The sequence below is a fragment of the Arvicola amphibius genome, chromosome 11 (genome assembly GCF_903992535.2).
Source record: "Arvicola amphibius chromosome 11, mArvAmp1.2, whole genome shotgun sequence".
Taxonomy (NCBI): domain Eukaryota; kingdom Metazoa; phylum Chordata; class Mammalia; order Rodentia; family Cricetidae; genus Arvicola; species Arvicola amphibius.
Window position 1 is genome coordinate 96,138,339 of NC_052057.2, and position 16,436 is coordinate 96,154,774.

The 16,436-nt window shown below is 50.2% G+C and overlaps 2 protein-coding genes across 2 annotated transcripts; both read right to left on the reverse strand.

The window, feature by feature from the left end:
• Positions 1-2,021: 2,021 nt before the first annotated feature.
• On the reverse strand, positions 2,022-2,972 carry LOC119826414 (olfactory receptor 13C7-like). Its single transcript, XM_038347720.1, has one exon. It carries the CDS (start codon positions 2,970-2,972, stop codon positions 2,022-2,024), a length of 951 nt encoding a protein of 316 aa, XP_038203648.1.
• An 8,514-nt stretch (positions 2,973-11,486) lies between these two features.
• Positions 11,487-12,425, reverse strand: LOC119826415 (olfactory receptor 13J1). Its single transcript, XM_038347721.1, has one exon. The coding sequence runs from the start codon at positions 12,423-12,425 to the stop codon at positions 11,487-11,489; it is 939 nt and encodes a 312-aa protein (XP_038203649.1).
• Between the last annotated feature and the right edge of the window lie 4,011 nt (positions 12,426-16,436).

Genomic DNA, 16,436 nt, shown 5'->3' on the forward strand with positions numbered 1-16,436 from the left:
GATCCTAGTTCCAACAAAGTGCTGTAGGAGATGAAGAAGACAACCTTCAAATGTATCAAGAAAGAACCTATGAAGGAGATAGTGTCTACAATGGCTTGAAAACTTGACCTTGGTGTGATTCCTGAATAGCATGAATAAAGGATTGTGGGGGCGGTAAAATGACATCATGAGAGGCTGACCCATGTTGGGGGGTCATGCTGAGCGTGGGCCAGACTCCTGAGGGCCTTGAGGACTGAGCCAAAGAACTTTAGACTTAGTGTCAGTGGGATGCCATGAAAGGTGATGCGAGGAGTTTATTGTAGAGATTGCACGAGAAATCCAACTCCTATTAAGAATGATTTACATTGTCCTCTAAAAGGCAGGTTAATTTTTTTTTTCTGAGACAGGGATTCTCTATAGCTTTGGAGCCTGTTCTGGAACTTGTTCTGTAGACCAGGCTGGCCTTGAACTCACAGGGATTCACCTGTGTCTACCTCCTGAGTTCTGAGATTAAAGGCATGAACCACCACTGCCCAGCATACTTAATGCAATATTTTTTTTGGGGGGGGGGTTCGAGACAGGGTTTCTTTGCAGCTTTAGAGCCTGTCCTGGAGCTAGCTCTTGTAGATCAGGCTGGTCTCGAACTCACAGAGATCCGCCTGCCTCTGCCTCTGAAGTGCTGGGATTAAAGGCGTGTGCCACCACTGCCCGGCCTTAATGCAATATTTTTTTTTATGATTTATTATGTATACAGTGTTTGGCCTGCATGACAGAAGAGGGCACTAAATCACATTATAGATGACTGTGAGCCACCACGTGGTTGCTGGGAATTGAACTCAGGACCTCTGGAAGAGTAGCCAGTGCTCTTAATGTCTGAGCCACCTCTTCAGCCCAGCAGGTTAAACTTAAACAAGCCAAGTAGGACAGCAGGTTAAGTCCCCGGTCTTAAATAATCTCAAGGGATAGTACTTAACATTACTAGAGGTCTGCCAACAGTTCAGCCTTTGGAGGATGAGATATGTTCATACAATTGTTATCAGTAAGATTAGACTTCCACAATCATAGCAGTAGTTAAAGAGACCATCGAGCTGGATCTCTGCATTTGGCACTGGGCCTGAAGCTTTTACAGGCCCTTTGGGCAGGCAGTTAAGGGCATGAGGGAAGGAGAGGAAAGGTGGGTTAGAGCTGAGGAGACAAATGAAAACTGTGTCCAGCTCGGCCTTAGATGTATCGAGCTTAATGATGATACACATGGCCTGGAGGAGAAGCAGGCACCTTTTGGCACATAGCCACACTTGGTTCAGCCTGAGAACAGCTCAGGGAAGGGATCTGACTAGAACTGGACGGACCATGAACAATGGGATTCAGCGTATTAGTGATGGGAGTGCTCCTGCAGGGCTGGGTGATGCTCCCTTTGGCTTCCACGTTTCTGTATATGTCCCATGGGCAAGTCTAACCAAACCCATATGAAAAGGAAATTCTGGAAAGCACAGTGTTAGCCTCATTTGGCTGTCCTGGCACAAGGCTGTTGTGAGTAAGCTGACTGGAGCTTTGCTGGGGTGATGGACCTAGTATGGGTCTGTGAAGAGAGATCGGGGCAGAGGAAACCAAGTCTGACTTCCTCTAGGGCTGACTCTCTTGAGTCCTCTTTTCTCTTCCAGGCATGTGCCAGGCTAGGCTGGGCTTCTCCCCGTATGTTAGCTGTGGCTACCTGTGGGCCAGTGAGAAGAAGAGTAGGAGCAGCCCGTGCCGCCTCTCAGTGGAAGCTGTGAGAGCCCAGGCAGGCTGGTCATTGTAGTCAGCTGCGTTCTGGATTGAGCCTGAGCTGTGGTCCTGCTGGTCATTGTAGTCAGCTGCGTTCTGGATTGAGCTGAGGTTTTAAGTCTCAGGAGGGTGATGTGGAACAGAACCCCAGCCAAGCTTAGTAGACCTGAAGTGTGAGTGAGAAACAAACCTTAATGGTTTTTAAGCCACTGAAACATTGAAGCCGTCTCCCCAGGAGAACGTAGCCTCTGCTGGCTGACAAAGATGGAGGCTAGGAGTTAAAAGTGGGACATTTTCCTGGTGAGGAGACCTCCCTGCAGCAGGCCGGTCACTGCCGCTTTCACTTCCGTGTTCCTCAGACTGTAGATGAAGGGGTTTAGTGAGGGTGCCACAATCCCATAGAATAGTGTGATGATCTTATCCACGCTGGGGTCTTTGGCTTTGGGCTTCAGGTACATGAAGGAGATGGTCCCATAGAAAATCACCACCACTGTGAGGTGGGCAGAGCAGGTGGAGAAGGCTTTAGCCCGGCCTGCTGCAGAGGGTACCCTAAAGATGGCAGCCAGGATGAACGTGTAAGAGAGGCATATGAGCAGGAGTGGGGCCATGGTCAGGACAGCTGTAGCCACCATTAATATCAGTGCATTGAGGGAGATGTCCCCACAGGCCAGTTTCAGCACTGCCAGGATCTCACAGAAGAAATGGTTGATGACATTGTGGCCACAGAAGGGGAGGCGCCAGACAAGGATGGACTGCAGCAGCGAGTTGGCAAAGCCCGTCCCCCAGCTTAGCACTGCCATCTGCATGCAGAGCTGCCCGTTCATGAGTTCTGAGTACCGAAGTGGCTGGCAGATAGCCACATACCGGTCGTACGCCATCACGGCCAGAAGCAGGCACTCCGTAGCACCCAGTGCCAGGGTCAGGTACATCTGCAGGGCACAGCTGGGGAAGGAGATGGTCCTTTGGATGTCCAGGAAGTTGAGCAGCATCAGAGGTATGAAGGAAGAGGTCCCGCAGATGTCTATGAGAGAGAGGTTGCTGAGAAAGAAGTACATGGGGTTGTGCAGGTGGGGGTCCAGCCCAATCAGCCCCACAAGGAGGGCGTTCCCCACTAGCGTGGCACAGTAGATGATCAGACAAAGCACAAAGAGGACTATCTCTAGGCCGTGGTGCTCGCGGAGTCCCAGCAGCACATACCCGGTCACAGCTGTGTGGTTTGCCCAACCCATCTCCTTCCTCCTCTTGCTACCTGGACCACACAGCTCTGGCTGCCTGGGACCTGCAGCAGGTCAGCCTCTCTCCAGAACTGAGTTCCACCAGCTGTAGAACGAGAGATCTGGACTTTAGATCTGCAGCTGGTTCTCTCAGCCACAGTGATACCGACATAGCGGGGGCAAGGGGGAAGAATGTGGCACACTCGGGCCCCCTAAACCGCTTTCCGTTCTCCACAAGTGGTGCTCAGATTTGACAGGAGACTCATGCCTGACGCCTTCTTTTGGAATCTAAAGTGATTTTTTTTTTTTTGAAATAAGGTCTCCCTATGTAACCCAGGCTGGCCTCCAACTCTCCTTCCAGGCAAGTGCCACCACACCCTGCTTGTCCAAGGTCCTTGACCGTTCAAAGGAAGCTCTTTTCTAGATTACTTAATATGACAATCGTGCCCATAGCATTTCAGCTTCATTCGTTCCATGGGTATTTTGGGGGTACCTACTCCAAAAGAAAGAGAGAGAGAGTGTGTGTGTGGGGGGGGATTCACAGCTGGCATGGTTACTGCCCAGCTCCCTGACTGAGGCGAGATGAACTCTGGACGGTAGGTGTCTGATGGGTGCTGTCACCTAGTATAGAATATTTGGCTCCACGGGATGTGTCAGTCTGATTGCTGGTCACCGTTCTCTATCTAAGGTGCTGCAGGACAGTCTCTTGATCTTAAAAGAGAAATGCAAGAGCATGCGCACCTCAGAGCTGCCGCTGGTCACGGGTTTAGCATGGGTCCGAAGGCTTGTGCACCTGTGCCTAGTGCCGCAAAAGCAGCAGAGGCCGCTGTGGCTTCTGCTCCCCTCACCTTCTTGCTCTCAGCGACCTTGGACACACCCTTCCTCTCTCGGGGCTTTAGACCCTTGAGAGTCTCTCTGAACCTAGGACATAAAGAAATCAATCTGAACTCGGAAGAGACTAGCCGGCTTAGTCGTCATGGGGTGTGCGGTCACAGAAAGATCTCCTCAGCTCAACTCCTGACAGTTGTCAATCAGGCGAAAGGCCCAGACTCACCTCCCTGCCCTTCCCTTCATTACTCTCTCACCAACAGACCAGAAGGGATGGCAGAGGCATTTGAGGCTTTGTGAGCAGGCTCTGCCCGAGTCACCTCCTGCATGCAAACCACATCCCTTCCACACGTGCTTCTGCCTTGTTGGAGCACTTCCATTGTGAGATAGCATCCCCACAAGGCAGCCTCACCCCGCCTCCTTTGAGAGGCCCTTGAGCCGGACTGGCGTTCCTCATCCACTCTTCCAGGCCCAGTTTGTACACCCTGTGTGACGGCCTGTCAGGACTCTGGCCGCTCTGATAACAGGGTGCTTGCCCGGCTGTTAGCAGATGCTTTTCACTCTGAATTGTGTTCTGGCGCCCCCTCCCTCATTCCCCCCTCTCCTCTGACTAGACTATTGAACAGTGGGGTATTGAAGTGGAAGGGATATATCCAGTTTGCCACTGTCACCCTCCAGTGTCGTGTTCCCAGGATGGCCAGTGGTTGCCATTCCAACAGAACTGTGTTGAGAAGGCTGCTGTCACTGTGCCCTAGATACTGACCTCTGATGTGAACACTCCTCTCCCTCCAGCAGAAAGATGTAGCTGTTGGGCTTTGCTAGAAGAGGCTGTTGGGGAGTGGCAGTGTCCCGCCTAGGGAACAGCCGTTTTCTCTTGGCGGGAAACATTAGGAACATGGTGGGCTTCTTCACGGCTTAAGGGTCTGCTCATGGCATATTAGGGCCACGAGAACTAACCAGTCTAAGTGGAGAAAATACCATGGTGTCAGGCAACCCGTGGCTTTGACTCACAACTGGGCACATGAAGGGACACCAGGAGCATTAGTCAGGATGTGCCAGGTTATGGTGCAATAACACAACCTCATGACTTTAGCTAGTGTAACATGACAAGCGTGTCTCTTACTACACATATAAGGTGGATTTCAGAGGGCTCTCTTTAGAGACTGGCTAGTGGGGGGTCTCTGCTACGTGGAACATCACCAGTTAGGGATGGGGAAGGACACACTGGAACATCTCTACCAGCTGGTAAATGCTCAGACCCAGAAGTATGACATGCTGTATGGACATTTACCTGCACACCACTGGGTCTGGGGAGCCCCGACACATGCTCAGAGGGGAGAATCAGCGAGGCTGCAGCATGTCAGCACCACACTTGGGCACCTTGGCATCTCACGGCACACACAGATCCAATCGGGCATGGTGGCGCCTGCCTGTAACACCATGAAGGACACCAAGGTGTGGGAATTGTAGGTTTGAGCCAGCTGGACTACATGGAGAATTCCAGGCCAGATTTTTTTAAAGTGATTGTGGCATCTGTCTGGATGTCATACACTGTTATGGCCCAGAAAAGCAGCATATTCAAAGAGCTATGTGACACTGGGTGTCCCCAAGAACCATGCCTCTTCTTTCATTCTACTGTCTAACAACCCAGAGAAGCAGGAGAAAGCATGGCTGGGTCCTGGAACGAAGGGGAAGAGACCTCGGTTTGTTTTCGGGCTTTCGTTCCTGTTCCACTGTGCAACCATGGCCAAGTTCCTCCAGCTCAGAAATGGAGTCATCCAATCGGGTGATCTCTGGTACTCTGTACCCTCTCTAGTAGTCCCTCACATTGTTCCAGAAACCTTATAACCTTGAGATCTGGCAGACGGGTGTTACTTTGCAAGGTAAATATCACATAAGTCTCACTGCTGGTGAATCTAATGGTAACGACTTAATTCTTAAAAACGCAGGCTTCAAATATTATTCTCATAGAATGAAAGGGAAATAATGAAGGCCCTATTCTTTAAACTACCTGGGTTTGGGATTTCGGGGCATCACTGTTTCTGCCACCACCATGTGAGAGTTTAGCGAGAGGGGCCTTGGACTCGGGCTGCCCTGTGCCCATAACCAGTTTGAATTGCTAGAATATCCCCTCATGCCCCAACAGTTTTTGTTGTTGTTATTTTTGTTTTGGTGTGTGTGTGTGTGTGTGTGTGTGTGTGTGTGTGTGTGTGTGTATTTATTTGTTTGAGATAGGGTTATTAACTGGCCTGGAACTTGCTATACAGACCAGGCTAGCCTTAAATTTATGATAATCCTCCTGCTTCTGTCTCCCAATCTGGAATTGTAAGTGTGCACCACCATGTTCCGTTTGCTAACTGTTGTTTGAGCCTCGGTTTCCTTACCCGTCATAGAGTTGGTAGTGCTTCCTTGTAAATAATGATACTTTAGGAATGCATCGGGATGCAGTTAAGCTTTTAAGTACAGAGCCTGGTTCATGGAAAATACTTAGTGAGCATGGATATTCTCTTTGTCGTGTAATAGGCACCTTAGCTTTTAAATGTCTTGAAGAAGGGTTACTGAAAAGAGCATGCTAGATGGATTCCTTACCACAGACTTAGTGATGCAATCGCGTAAGAATAGGTGGTCTGAGCCGGGTGGCGGTGGCGCACGCCTTTAATCCCAGCACTCGGGAGGCAGAGGCAGGCGGATCTCTGTGAGTTCGAGACCAGCCTGGTCTACAAGAGCTAGTTCCAGGACAAGCTACAAAGCTACAGAGAAACCCTGTATCGAAAAACCAAAAAAAAAAAAAAAAAAGAAGAAGAATAGGTGGTCTGGAGCCGTGCTAGCCGACCTGAAGCTTGCGGGAGCTCATGTGATAGTCCTGAGTTCCTAACTAGCAGATGCAGTGTGCTAAGGTGGGTCAGGCTGAGGGGCCCCAAGGACCAGCGCTCTGGTCCCCTGCCACACAGCCCACTTGCTCCCTTTTCAGGGACCACGTAGTCCCTGCCCAATTTAAAGTTCAACTCTACAAGTTCACAAACTTTCAGGTTTGCCCGCTGAGGGACTCAGGCTCCTGGGACTCCAGGTTCCTTGCCCTGTCCCAGAAGGTCCCTGTGGATATGAGGAGGACAGAGAAGGTCGTACCTTGTTGTAGCCTTGCCCCTTGCATGCCATAGGCTATGGGACAGGGCTGGTTCTTTTCTAGGCCTGGGTGCCTATACTGGAAGATGAGTTTTCTCCTTTAATGATTGCTGTGTGGTCTTGGATCTATCCATCCATCCATCCACCCAACTTTGAGGAAGGCTACTTTCTGGGAGGTGTATGAGACCCCTCCAGATGCATGTAAGGGGTGTTTTAAATACTTATTCCAGGCATGAGAATTTTTACAGGTTTCCCCCTTCCCTTCCTATTTTTTAAAATAGAGACACCCTTCACAACTTAGATCCTAAAATACAGTTGTAAATAAGACAGTAGAGTTTATAATTTCTCGTACTATGCCATGATACACCTTCTAGAATTTTATCAGGAATATACATCAAAGTAATGGTTAGCTCTGATTTTCTATCTGCCTCTGGAATGGTCTAGGCCCGTTTGCTGCCTGGGAGATGCTTGAACGTAACAGGTCTGAGACCAGGGTCAGTGTCTCCTCAGCTTTCCACTGCCGCACTTATTCTCTGTGCCACAGTAGATGGCATCTCTACCCATCCAGGAAGTCCCCTGAAGCCCACAGTCTTTCCTCTTCCTCACCCGTTTCTGCAGTGCCAGTTAGTAATGGTGAATCACACATATTCCCACGTATTTCCTCCTCCTAAATACTTTACTCATGCCTGTCAATATTCCCAACTCTTCTTCCCCACCTCCTCCTCTCTCTGCTCCCATGGCTGAGGCTGCATCGCCAGCTCCCTCACTCTGCCCTCCAGAGCCCATCTACTGGGGAGCAAGGTGACCTCCCACTCCATAAAAAGAACACCGTCATTTCTCAGATCTATTTATTTAGAAATCGTGAATAATATTGAAAAGGCCAACAGTAGTTATCTGTGACCCCATAGCCCGGAGAGGAGGCAGCTCTATTAACATCTCATCAAAGTTTTCCGGAAATTTCTACAGACTTAATCATATAACCATGAGACAAATAATTAAAAAATAAGATTAGGGAGGCACTGAATGCAATGTTTTCTGATCTGTTTTTTCCCCCTCCTGCTGATTACAACGTGATAATTTCCTGTCATCCGGTATTTCTCAAAATGTCTTCTTGTGTCTGTGTTGCATTCTGCCATTGGATTCCACCTGGATTTATTTAAACATTCTTTTCCAATTGGACATCAAGATTGCAACATCTTTTTGTACTGTGGATCAATGTGTTTTGTGCTGTAATTAATATTCTTATATATAAATCTTTAACTGTGTCCTGATGTGTGTGTGTGTGTGTGTGTGTGTGTGTGCGCACACACACACACACACACATGTGCATGTGCAGGTATCTCAAGTAGCCCAGGCCTATCTCAAACTTGCTATATGTTTGAGACGTGCCTTTAACTTCTGATCTTTTAGTCTCTGTCTCCTAAGTGCTAAGATTACAGGCATGTGCCGTCATTCCCTTACATGTGCCCTTCATCTTTTCCCTTAAACTAGATTCCTAAAAATGGCAGTGCAAAATTAAAAGATCTGGAAGTTTTTAAGGTCCCTAGTTCATCTTCCCACTTGCTATATAAGAAGTTTATATTATCACCTCCCACTTGTTACTTCACAATAGGCACACGATCAGGAAAAGCTGATTCGCTAAGGGTGTAAGGGAAGATGGCATCCTGTTAGTGACTGAATTAAAAGTCGCATGACCTGACTGCTGCCAGCCCCCCACCCCATGCATGCTCAGGAGGTATTCGGGAGCAGTGGTAACTTCCCCCTGGGCCTCTGCTCTTATCAGCTGCAGTGGGGAGATGTAGCCCAGCATTGCAAGTAGTGGCTTGAGAAGATCTCTGCTTAGGAACCTCCACTTGGGTAAAATTGAGTCTTTGGTTCACCACAGGAAAAATATTTCATCAAGAGTCAAAGAGACACAGAGGGAAAAGGCATACAGCTAAGGTGGGTGCTAACTAAAGAGGGGGGAAGCTGTGCTTAGCTGTCTACAAGAACACACAAATATTTGTCACACTGCTATAAATGTAATTTATATCTGGGCATAATAGCACACGCCTTTAATCCCAGCACTCAGGAGGCAGAGGCAGTCAGATCACTAAGAGTTTGAGGCCAGTCTGGTCTGCATAGGGAGTTCCAGGCCAGCCAAGGGCTACATGAGACCTTGTCTCAAAAAAAAAAGAATAAATAAAAACAAATAATGTAAGTTATAAAACTTAAAGATTAATCAGTATTTGAAAAATGTTTATTTTTACGTGTATGAATGTTTGTCTGCTTGTCTATGTGTGCAGTGTCCATGGAGATCAGAAGAGGGCACCGGAACGCCTGGACCTAGAGTTACACAGCTATGAGCCTCAGTGTGGGCATGGATTCCCCTGTACAAACAATAAGTGCTCTTAACAGCTGAGCCATCCTTCTAGCTCTTCTTTCTTATCCTCAAGTATTTCCTTTGTAAATGAAATTGCAGGGTGTATTATTAGACGTAGAGACGAGAAGGGAATGCTAACAGTTAAGCCCAAGGCACAGACTTTCTGGTCCTAAGTAAGTTGAGTTCTTGATTGTTCTATGGTCTTCTTTCTTTCCTTCTTCCTTCCTTCCTCCTTCCCTCCTTCCTTCCTTCCCTCTTTCCTTCCCTCTTTCCTTCCTTCCTTCCTTCCTTTTTTCTTTTTTCTTTTTTTTTTTAGACAGGGGTTCTCTGTGTAACCACTCTCTCTACCCTGGAACTTGCTTTGTAGATCAGGCTGGCCTCAAACTCTCAAACTCTCAGAGATCCACCTGCCTCTGCCTCCCAAGTGCTGGGATTAAAGATGTGCACCATCACTGCCAGGCTTGAGTTCTTGATTGTTTTGAACATCCCATTTGAGATCACTTTAGAAAAATGACTACCGCCTCTGCAGCCAGTCTGCGTTTATCAGCTGTGTTCAAGTTTCTTGACTCTCGGCCAACCGGACATGCAAACTAGATCCCAGGGGGAGCGGCTTCTGTCCCTTGCCCTGCTCCTTAATTTCCTCTCTCTTTGTAGTCTGGCTCACTGAGAGTCCCCAGGGAAGGAGACAGGCCCGATAGGGCAGCAGAAGACTTGTGTGGGGCTGTGGTGGCCTGCAGCCAGCTGGCAGGAGGGCCGGACGGCTGCCTGGAGGGCACCGTGGTGCAGACGATGCCTGGCACTGAGGTCAGGGTGGGTGGAGAGTGGATGTCCTCAGTGACTGTAGCTTCGTGTGCTCTAAGCTCTCAGAAAGGCAAACTGGGGAGGCTGAGAAGCCAGCAGGGACAGCTAAGGAGAGCTCAGGGATGGGTGAGGAGGGTACAGCATGCACCCTCAGATGAGGCAGGAGTACCGGAAGCTGCAGCTGCTGTTGGCTGGGGCTGGAGAGGAATCCCAGCTTCAGGTTGCTCTGGGTGGTTGGTGTCCTGTGACCAGACAAGTCTGGGCTCTTTGGGCCTTAACTTATGCCTCTCCTGTCATCTCCCAGAGGACTGGGCCTTACCTAACTTCTGAGGACTTCATCTCTGTTCTGATTTGGGAAGGACCCTAAACTATCATGTTCATGTATATTCTTCATAAAGGTGTTCAGGGCCTGTAGCTGAGGCAGGTTAGATGTTGGGACAGAATAGGGTGTAATGTTCCCTGCTTTTGGTATAATATTGGAAGCCAAGGACACAGGAGGGACATAATGAGAGGAGCGAAGGGTATGAGCCTGAAGGGACAGGAAGTCCACCGGCACGGGGGAGGGGGTGCTGGGAAGAGCTACCTCACGGGGAGGAACAAATGAAGAAGAGCTTGGGGGTGAGCAGTGTGGGGAAGAGTGAGGCTCACATTTGGCCAGTGTGTGGGGCTATGAAGCAGGAGCGTGTGGGGAGAAAGCTGGGAACTAGGCAGTCAGGCAGACAGCTGTGAGGCCTGGATGGAGAACATCTGCTTCACCTTGAGAGCAGTGAGGAGCCCTTTATGGATGTCAGTCAGGAGGGTGATGCCATCTTAAGTGGTTCTTTAAATCCCCTCCCCCATGCCGGGCAGTGGTGTCACACACCTTTAATCCCAGCATTCGGGAGGCAGAGACAGGCGAATCTCTGAATTTGAAGTTAGCCTGGTCTACAGAGCGAGTTCCAGGACAGGCTCCAAAGCTACAGAGAAACCCTGTCTCGAAAAATTAAAAAAAAAACCCCAAAAAACAAAACAAAAAACCCTCCCCTGATGCCCCACTGAAAGAGAGACCCGAGAGGACAATTCTAATGATTAGTATTTATCTGTTTATTTGAGACTGGGTCTTACTAGGTAGCACAGGTTGATAACAAGTTTACTGTCTTCCTGCCTCTGCCTCACAAATGCTGGTATTATAGGTAGGAGCCACGGTACATAGCCAAGGTTGAAGTCTTAAGAGGCTACTGTGGAGGCCCAGGGGCAGATGCTGGGCACTAGGACAAGGCAGGAGCAGAAGGTTCTGGGTCAGGATTAGAGGAACTTGGTGCTGGGTCTGCGGAGTGGAGGTCCCTATAGTTCTATGCTCTGCCTTGTGGCTGTGTTGGTCTATGATGACCCACATAACAAGCCCAGACCCCTGCCCATGCAGAGCCCACCCTCCTTCACCTACAGGCCCATCGACTGTCCCAAGCTTTCCTGGCAGCCTCCTTCACCTCCTTGTTCCTCAGGCTGTAGATGATGGGGTTCAGCATGGGGGTGACCACAGCGTAGAGGACTGTGAAGACCTGGTCAGAGATATGGGCCTCCTTGCTCTTGGGTCTCATATACATGAAGATAATGGTGCTATAGAAAAGCAGGACCACAGCCAGGTGTGCTGAGCAGGTGGAGAAGGCTTTGCGACGCCCGGCGGCTGAGGGCACCCTCAGGATGGTGGCCAGGATCAGCATGTAGGACAGGCAGATGAGGGTCAGGGGTACAGGCAGGAGGAGGATGGCGCCCACCAGCAGGAAGGCATCGCTGACTGATGTGTCTCCGCAGGCCAGCTTCAGCACAGCCAGGATCTCGCAGGTGAAGTGTCTAATCACGCGGTGGCCGCAGAAGGGCAGCCTCATGGCAATGACAGTTTCTGTCACGGACTTGAGGAGGCAGAGTGCCCAGGAGGCACCTGCCAGCACCAGGCAGAGCCTGTGGCTCATGAGCACAGGGTACCTGAGTGGCTGGCAGATGGCCAGGTAGCGGTCATAGGCCATGATGGCCAGCAGTAGGCACTCCGTGGAGCCTGTGGAGAGGCTCAGGCACATCTGGATGGCACAGCCAGTAAAGGAGATGGTCTTCCGGGATGACAGGAGGTGGACCAGCATCAGGGGCACGAAGGTAGATGTGTAGCAGATGTCCAAAATGGAAAGATTACCCAGAAAAAAGTACATGGGCGTGTGTAGGCAGGCATCCAACGTGCTCACCGCCACAATGGCGCTGTTCCTCAGCAGGGTCACCAGGTACATGGATGAACACAGAGGAAAGAGTAGGTGCTCCAGGGCCGGGTAACCAGAAAATCCCTTCAAGATGAACTCAGAGACGGCTGTGCTGTTGCTGGGCTCCATACTGTGGGGTTCTGGCTGGATACACAGGGTGGTAGGACCACAGAGATTGTTAAGGTCTTTTCCGGCTTGGACACACTTTCTGGGACATTGGGATAGTCTCCACATCCTCTGTAGGCTCCAGTGCATCCATGTGAAAAGTGAAGATGATTTAGAGCAGAATCTATCAGATTCCCTACGCAGGTGTTCACAGAAGCACGAATGTGGGCAGTCTGAAGAGTCACTGTGAGCCAATGCTGAATGAGGGATAAAGGTCTTTACTGCAGAACTTGTCAGAGCCTTTGAGCGGCTAATGTTTATTGGTGGCTCTCCAAAAGCCAAGTAGATTATGTGCTCCCAAACTTTTCTGGCCCTAGATCCCCTTTCACCCCTTAACCTATCACAGACAAGTGATCTACAAACAGGGTTTGGGAGCCGATGAACTGGATTGGAGGTCCTCAAACTTGAACACACACTGGACTTTCTTGGAAGGCTGTCAAAACACAGCTCACTTTCCTCCCAAAGTTTCTGGCTTAGGGGATCTGTTTGCTGCCTCTGCTCTACTGGCCCAGGCACGGATGTCTCTGAAGGGTCCCCCTGGCTTTGCAGCAGCCTCTGACTCATCGCTTACACTGTCCCCACTATCTGTAATGTCCTCGTTTGTCCCTCTGCCGTAGTAGTCTGATTTGTCTTCCCAGACCAGCTCTGGTTTCCACACACTCTATGATTTGCATCTCGGGTGGGTGGGTGGGGGCTGCTGCTGGCCTCCAGGCCTGTGAGTGGGCACCCCTCCACACACAGAGATGCTCTGTTAGCAGCTCTGTGTGGGCTGAAGCTTCAGAAGTCGCCTCTTTGTGAGCTCTCTGGTGAAAAGTCAAGGGACCCTGGAACCCAGTCCCCAGTCAGGACAAAGGATGTTTTGGCTTCCTAACCTTCAAGGTTATTAGCACAGAAAGTGCCCTGACAAGCTCACTGGGGAGCTCTCTATGGCAGATGGGGAAACTGAGCTCACACAGTGCCTGCCAGGGAGGCGAGTCTCCGGGAGAGTCTGCCAACACTGTGTCACCTCACCATATGGAGCAGACATTTGCCTTCAGCAAGTCCCAAACACCTGCTAGCCTAGTCGGACACCCCCCTGCTTCCTCCCCATAATCCTCTTACCAGCAAAAAGCAGATTTTATCTCTTTCTCGGTGTCTCTGAGCACCTGTGATGATGCCACCATAACATGGAGCTTAGTACCCAAATCCACCTCCTCTCTGACGCTTCACCTGGAGACTGTCCCTTCCTTTTACTTGCTTCTTATTTATTCTTCCCCAAACCAAGAAGTGACTTAGGACCTGCTACACACCAAACACTGTGCTAGCATCAGGGGGACAAGTGAGGACACAGGCTAAACCCTGACTCCAAATCCTTCCCAGGTAGAGTTCTCCACTCTCCCGTGCCTGGCTTTCCCTCTGTCTCCATGCCCTACATATAAACTTTTGATAATGGGGTGCTTGAAGGGTCAAAGCTAGGTAGCCCCAGTGGCTATTTCTTCTTCCTATTGGGTATTAACAGAGATCCAAGACCTTACTTCTACTCTGAGACCCATCTCTGGGAATCAAAGGCCACTCAGCAGTCAGGAGAGCTCTGATCTAATCCTAGGGCTGCAGGTAGAAGCTCTGGTCTCAACCCGACTGTGTCCACCTCACACAGGCTCAGGAGAACTATGAGCTGTGAGCTCCCCACCAAAGCCCAGGAGGGCATGCTCTGGGACTGGGTCTTTGGTAGGGGCATCTTTCTAGCAGAACTCTTCAGAGGCAAGTACTGGCACAAGACGCAGAGATGGTCCTGTCTTTTCCTGGAAGCTCCAGTAACCAGAGTAAGCCGTGGCTGACTCTTTGCACGGTGACACACACAGCAATTCACCTCTTCGGTCACTAGGACACATTGGCCCCTGAGGCTATGGACTCTGTGCTGGAATAGACACACACCCATGTGGGGTCACCTCCTGTGCACACATTCAGGAGAGTGCACAAACACCTGTCTTACACACTGGTATGTATGCACCTGTGAGTGTTCATCCTACACATACTCATGTGTGCACATGTGACCATTCACATATTCACATCAGCATTTATGCATAGGTCTCTCTCTTGTGCATGTGTGTGCACGCACACACACAGCAGGACTGACAGAGTCTTGGACCTATGACTAAAGTGCTTTACTGAGCTAGGCAGGAGACCACAGCTTGGCAGGGGTAGCAGGGGAGTCATTAGGAAGGAGCAGCCCCAAGGGTGGGGGTTACAAAGAAGCCTGGGACAAGTGCACAAAACTGACTGTGTGTTCTGTCTGCTTCCCAGCCTGTGTGCCAAAGACAAGTCTCTCTGGCTCTGACTTTTCTCCTGCACCTGGGGAAGAAAGGAGGGGGACACAGGCCAGGGAGCTTTGTCTGTAGAGCCCACAGTGTCCTTTCTGTCTCCCCATCTCTCCTGACCCACTGCTCCCTAAAACTCATTTCACAAAGGAGCCTTCCCTTACCCCTCAAGCCAGACTGAGTTTTCCTGCTTCGTGTCCCACGTGTTCTGTTGCGCTGTAGCTTAGGGTGACAACCATGTCTCTCACTTCTTGCCAGCTGCCCTCCCTGCCAGCCCACAGCAATGCCATATCCTTTCTCCTTCTCTCTTAGGTTCTGCAGGCCAAGGTGTGGCTCTAAGTAACTTATTGCTGTCGTTCGAAACTCCCTAGGACTAAGGAAAGTGGAATGGGCAGCGGGTCAGTTATGGGGCAGCGGGTCAGTTATGGACGGCTTGCAGCCTAGGGGGACACTCTTGCAAAACTTGGAAGGGGCTTACACATCAGCTGGAGCCTTACACTTGGGGAAACTGAGGCCCAGAGATGGGAAGTAGCACAGTGAAATAGAGTGAGGAGCCAGGGCCCTGGTGAATCCTCAGGGCCCTCCACCCTCCCTTCTGTCTGCGTGTTCCATTCGTCACCTACCTCAAGCCTTCTCCCAGTCTGTGCTCTGGCTCCCTGGCAGAAGCTTCACTCCCACCAACTTTCCAAGCCGTGGAAACGCGCCTAGGTTTTTGTGAAACTGATGAAGAGTTTTCCACTTGACTAGATCAAGTGGAACATTTAGAATCTGACAGAATTATTTTAAGGGCTCAGAACTCAGCAGGGTCCTCCGAAGCAGGTAGAACTAGTCCATTCTGGTGGGCTCAAGGCTGATGGATCTTAGTGGTTTTCTGTGGGCAGGACAGGTTCCCCATTCTGGGCAGTTGTTAGTGTCATCCCCGCCAAGAGCCTTCTATGGGGCAGGTGGGCCAAATGGAGGTGGCACCGTTCAAAGCGCCCTGTGTACCAAGGGATTGCACAATCCCCAAGGCAACCTAGAGTGAGGAAAGGAAGCGGACCCAGCTAACACACTTTGGGGTGCTTCAGGGAGGATGTCCCAAAGACCCAATTACGCAGTCTAGTTAGAGAGTTTAATTAGTGTGAAAACGCTGGAGAAAGCGGCTCAGGGCTCAGGGCTCAGGGATCCACACTTGCAGGGCAGTCCCCAGCCTGACCTGGACTGGTTCAGTGACCCAGGAACACGTAGGAGTAAATCAGTCAATGAATGGATGCTTAATTTAATGGGATGAATACATAAGCGATTTTATCCATTTACAAATAAACCAAGGAGCAAGTGAACAAGTGATAGATGTTGCTGCTTTCCTGGTGGAACGTGAGGGGTCTTGGCTCAGTTCTCATCAGGAGTTTACAGAGTTACAAAATCTGGAGTGTTAACGGGGACTGGACTGGATAAAGAGACAAGAAGTCTAAGTTATCTGAACAAGCCAGTGCTCAATGACCACATTGACCAAGACCCCCGTATGGACAGAGATTGCTGTTAGGGGTCTAGAGTCAGCCCAGTGTCATCTGGTGAGGCAGGGGCATAGCCATGATTCCCTGTGTTGCTTAAGTCTCCTCAGTCAGTTTGTGGCTGCTCCTGGAGCTAGTGACCATTTTCCTCTGTCTCCACCTGGTCCCTCTTCCCTGTTCTCACAGCA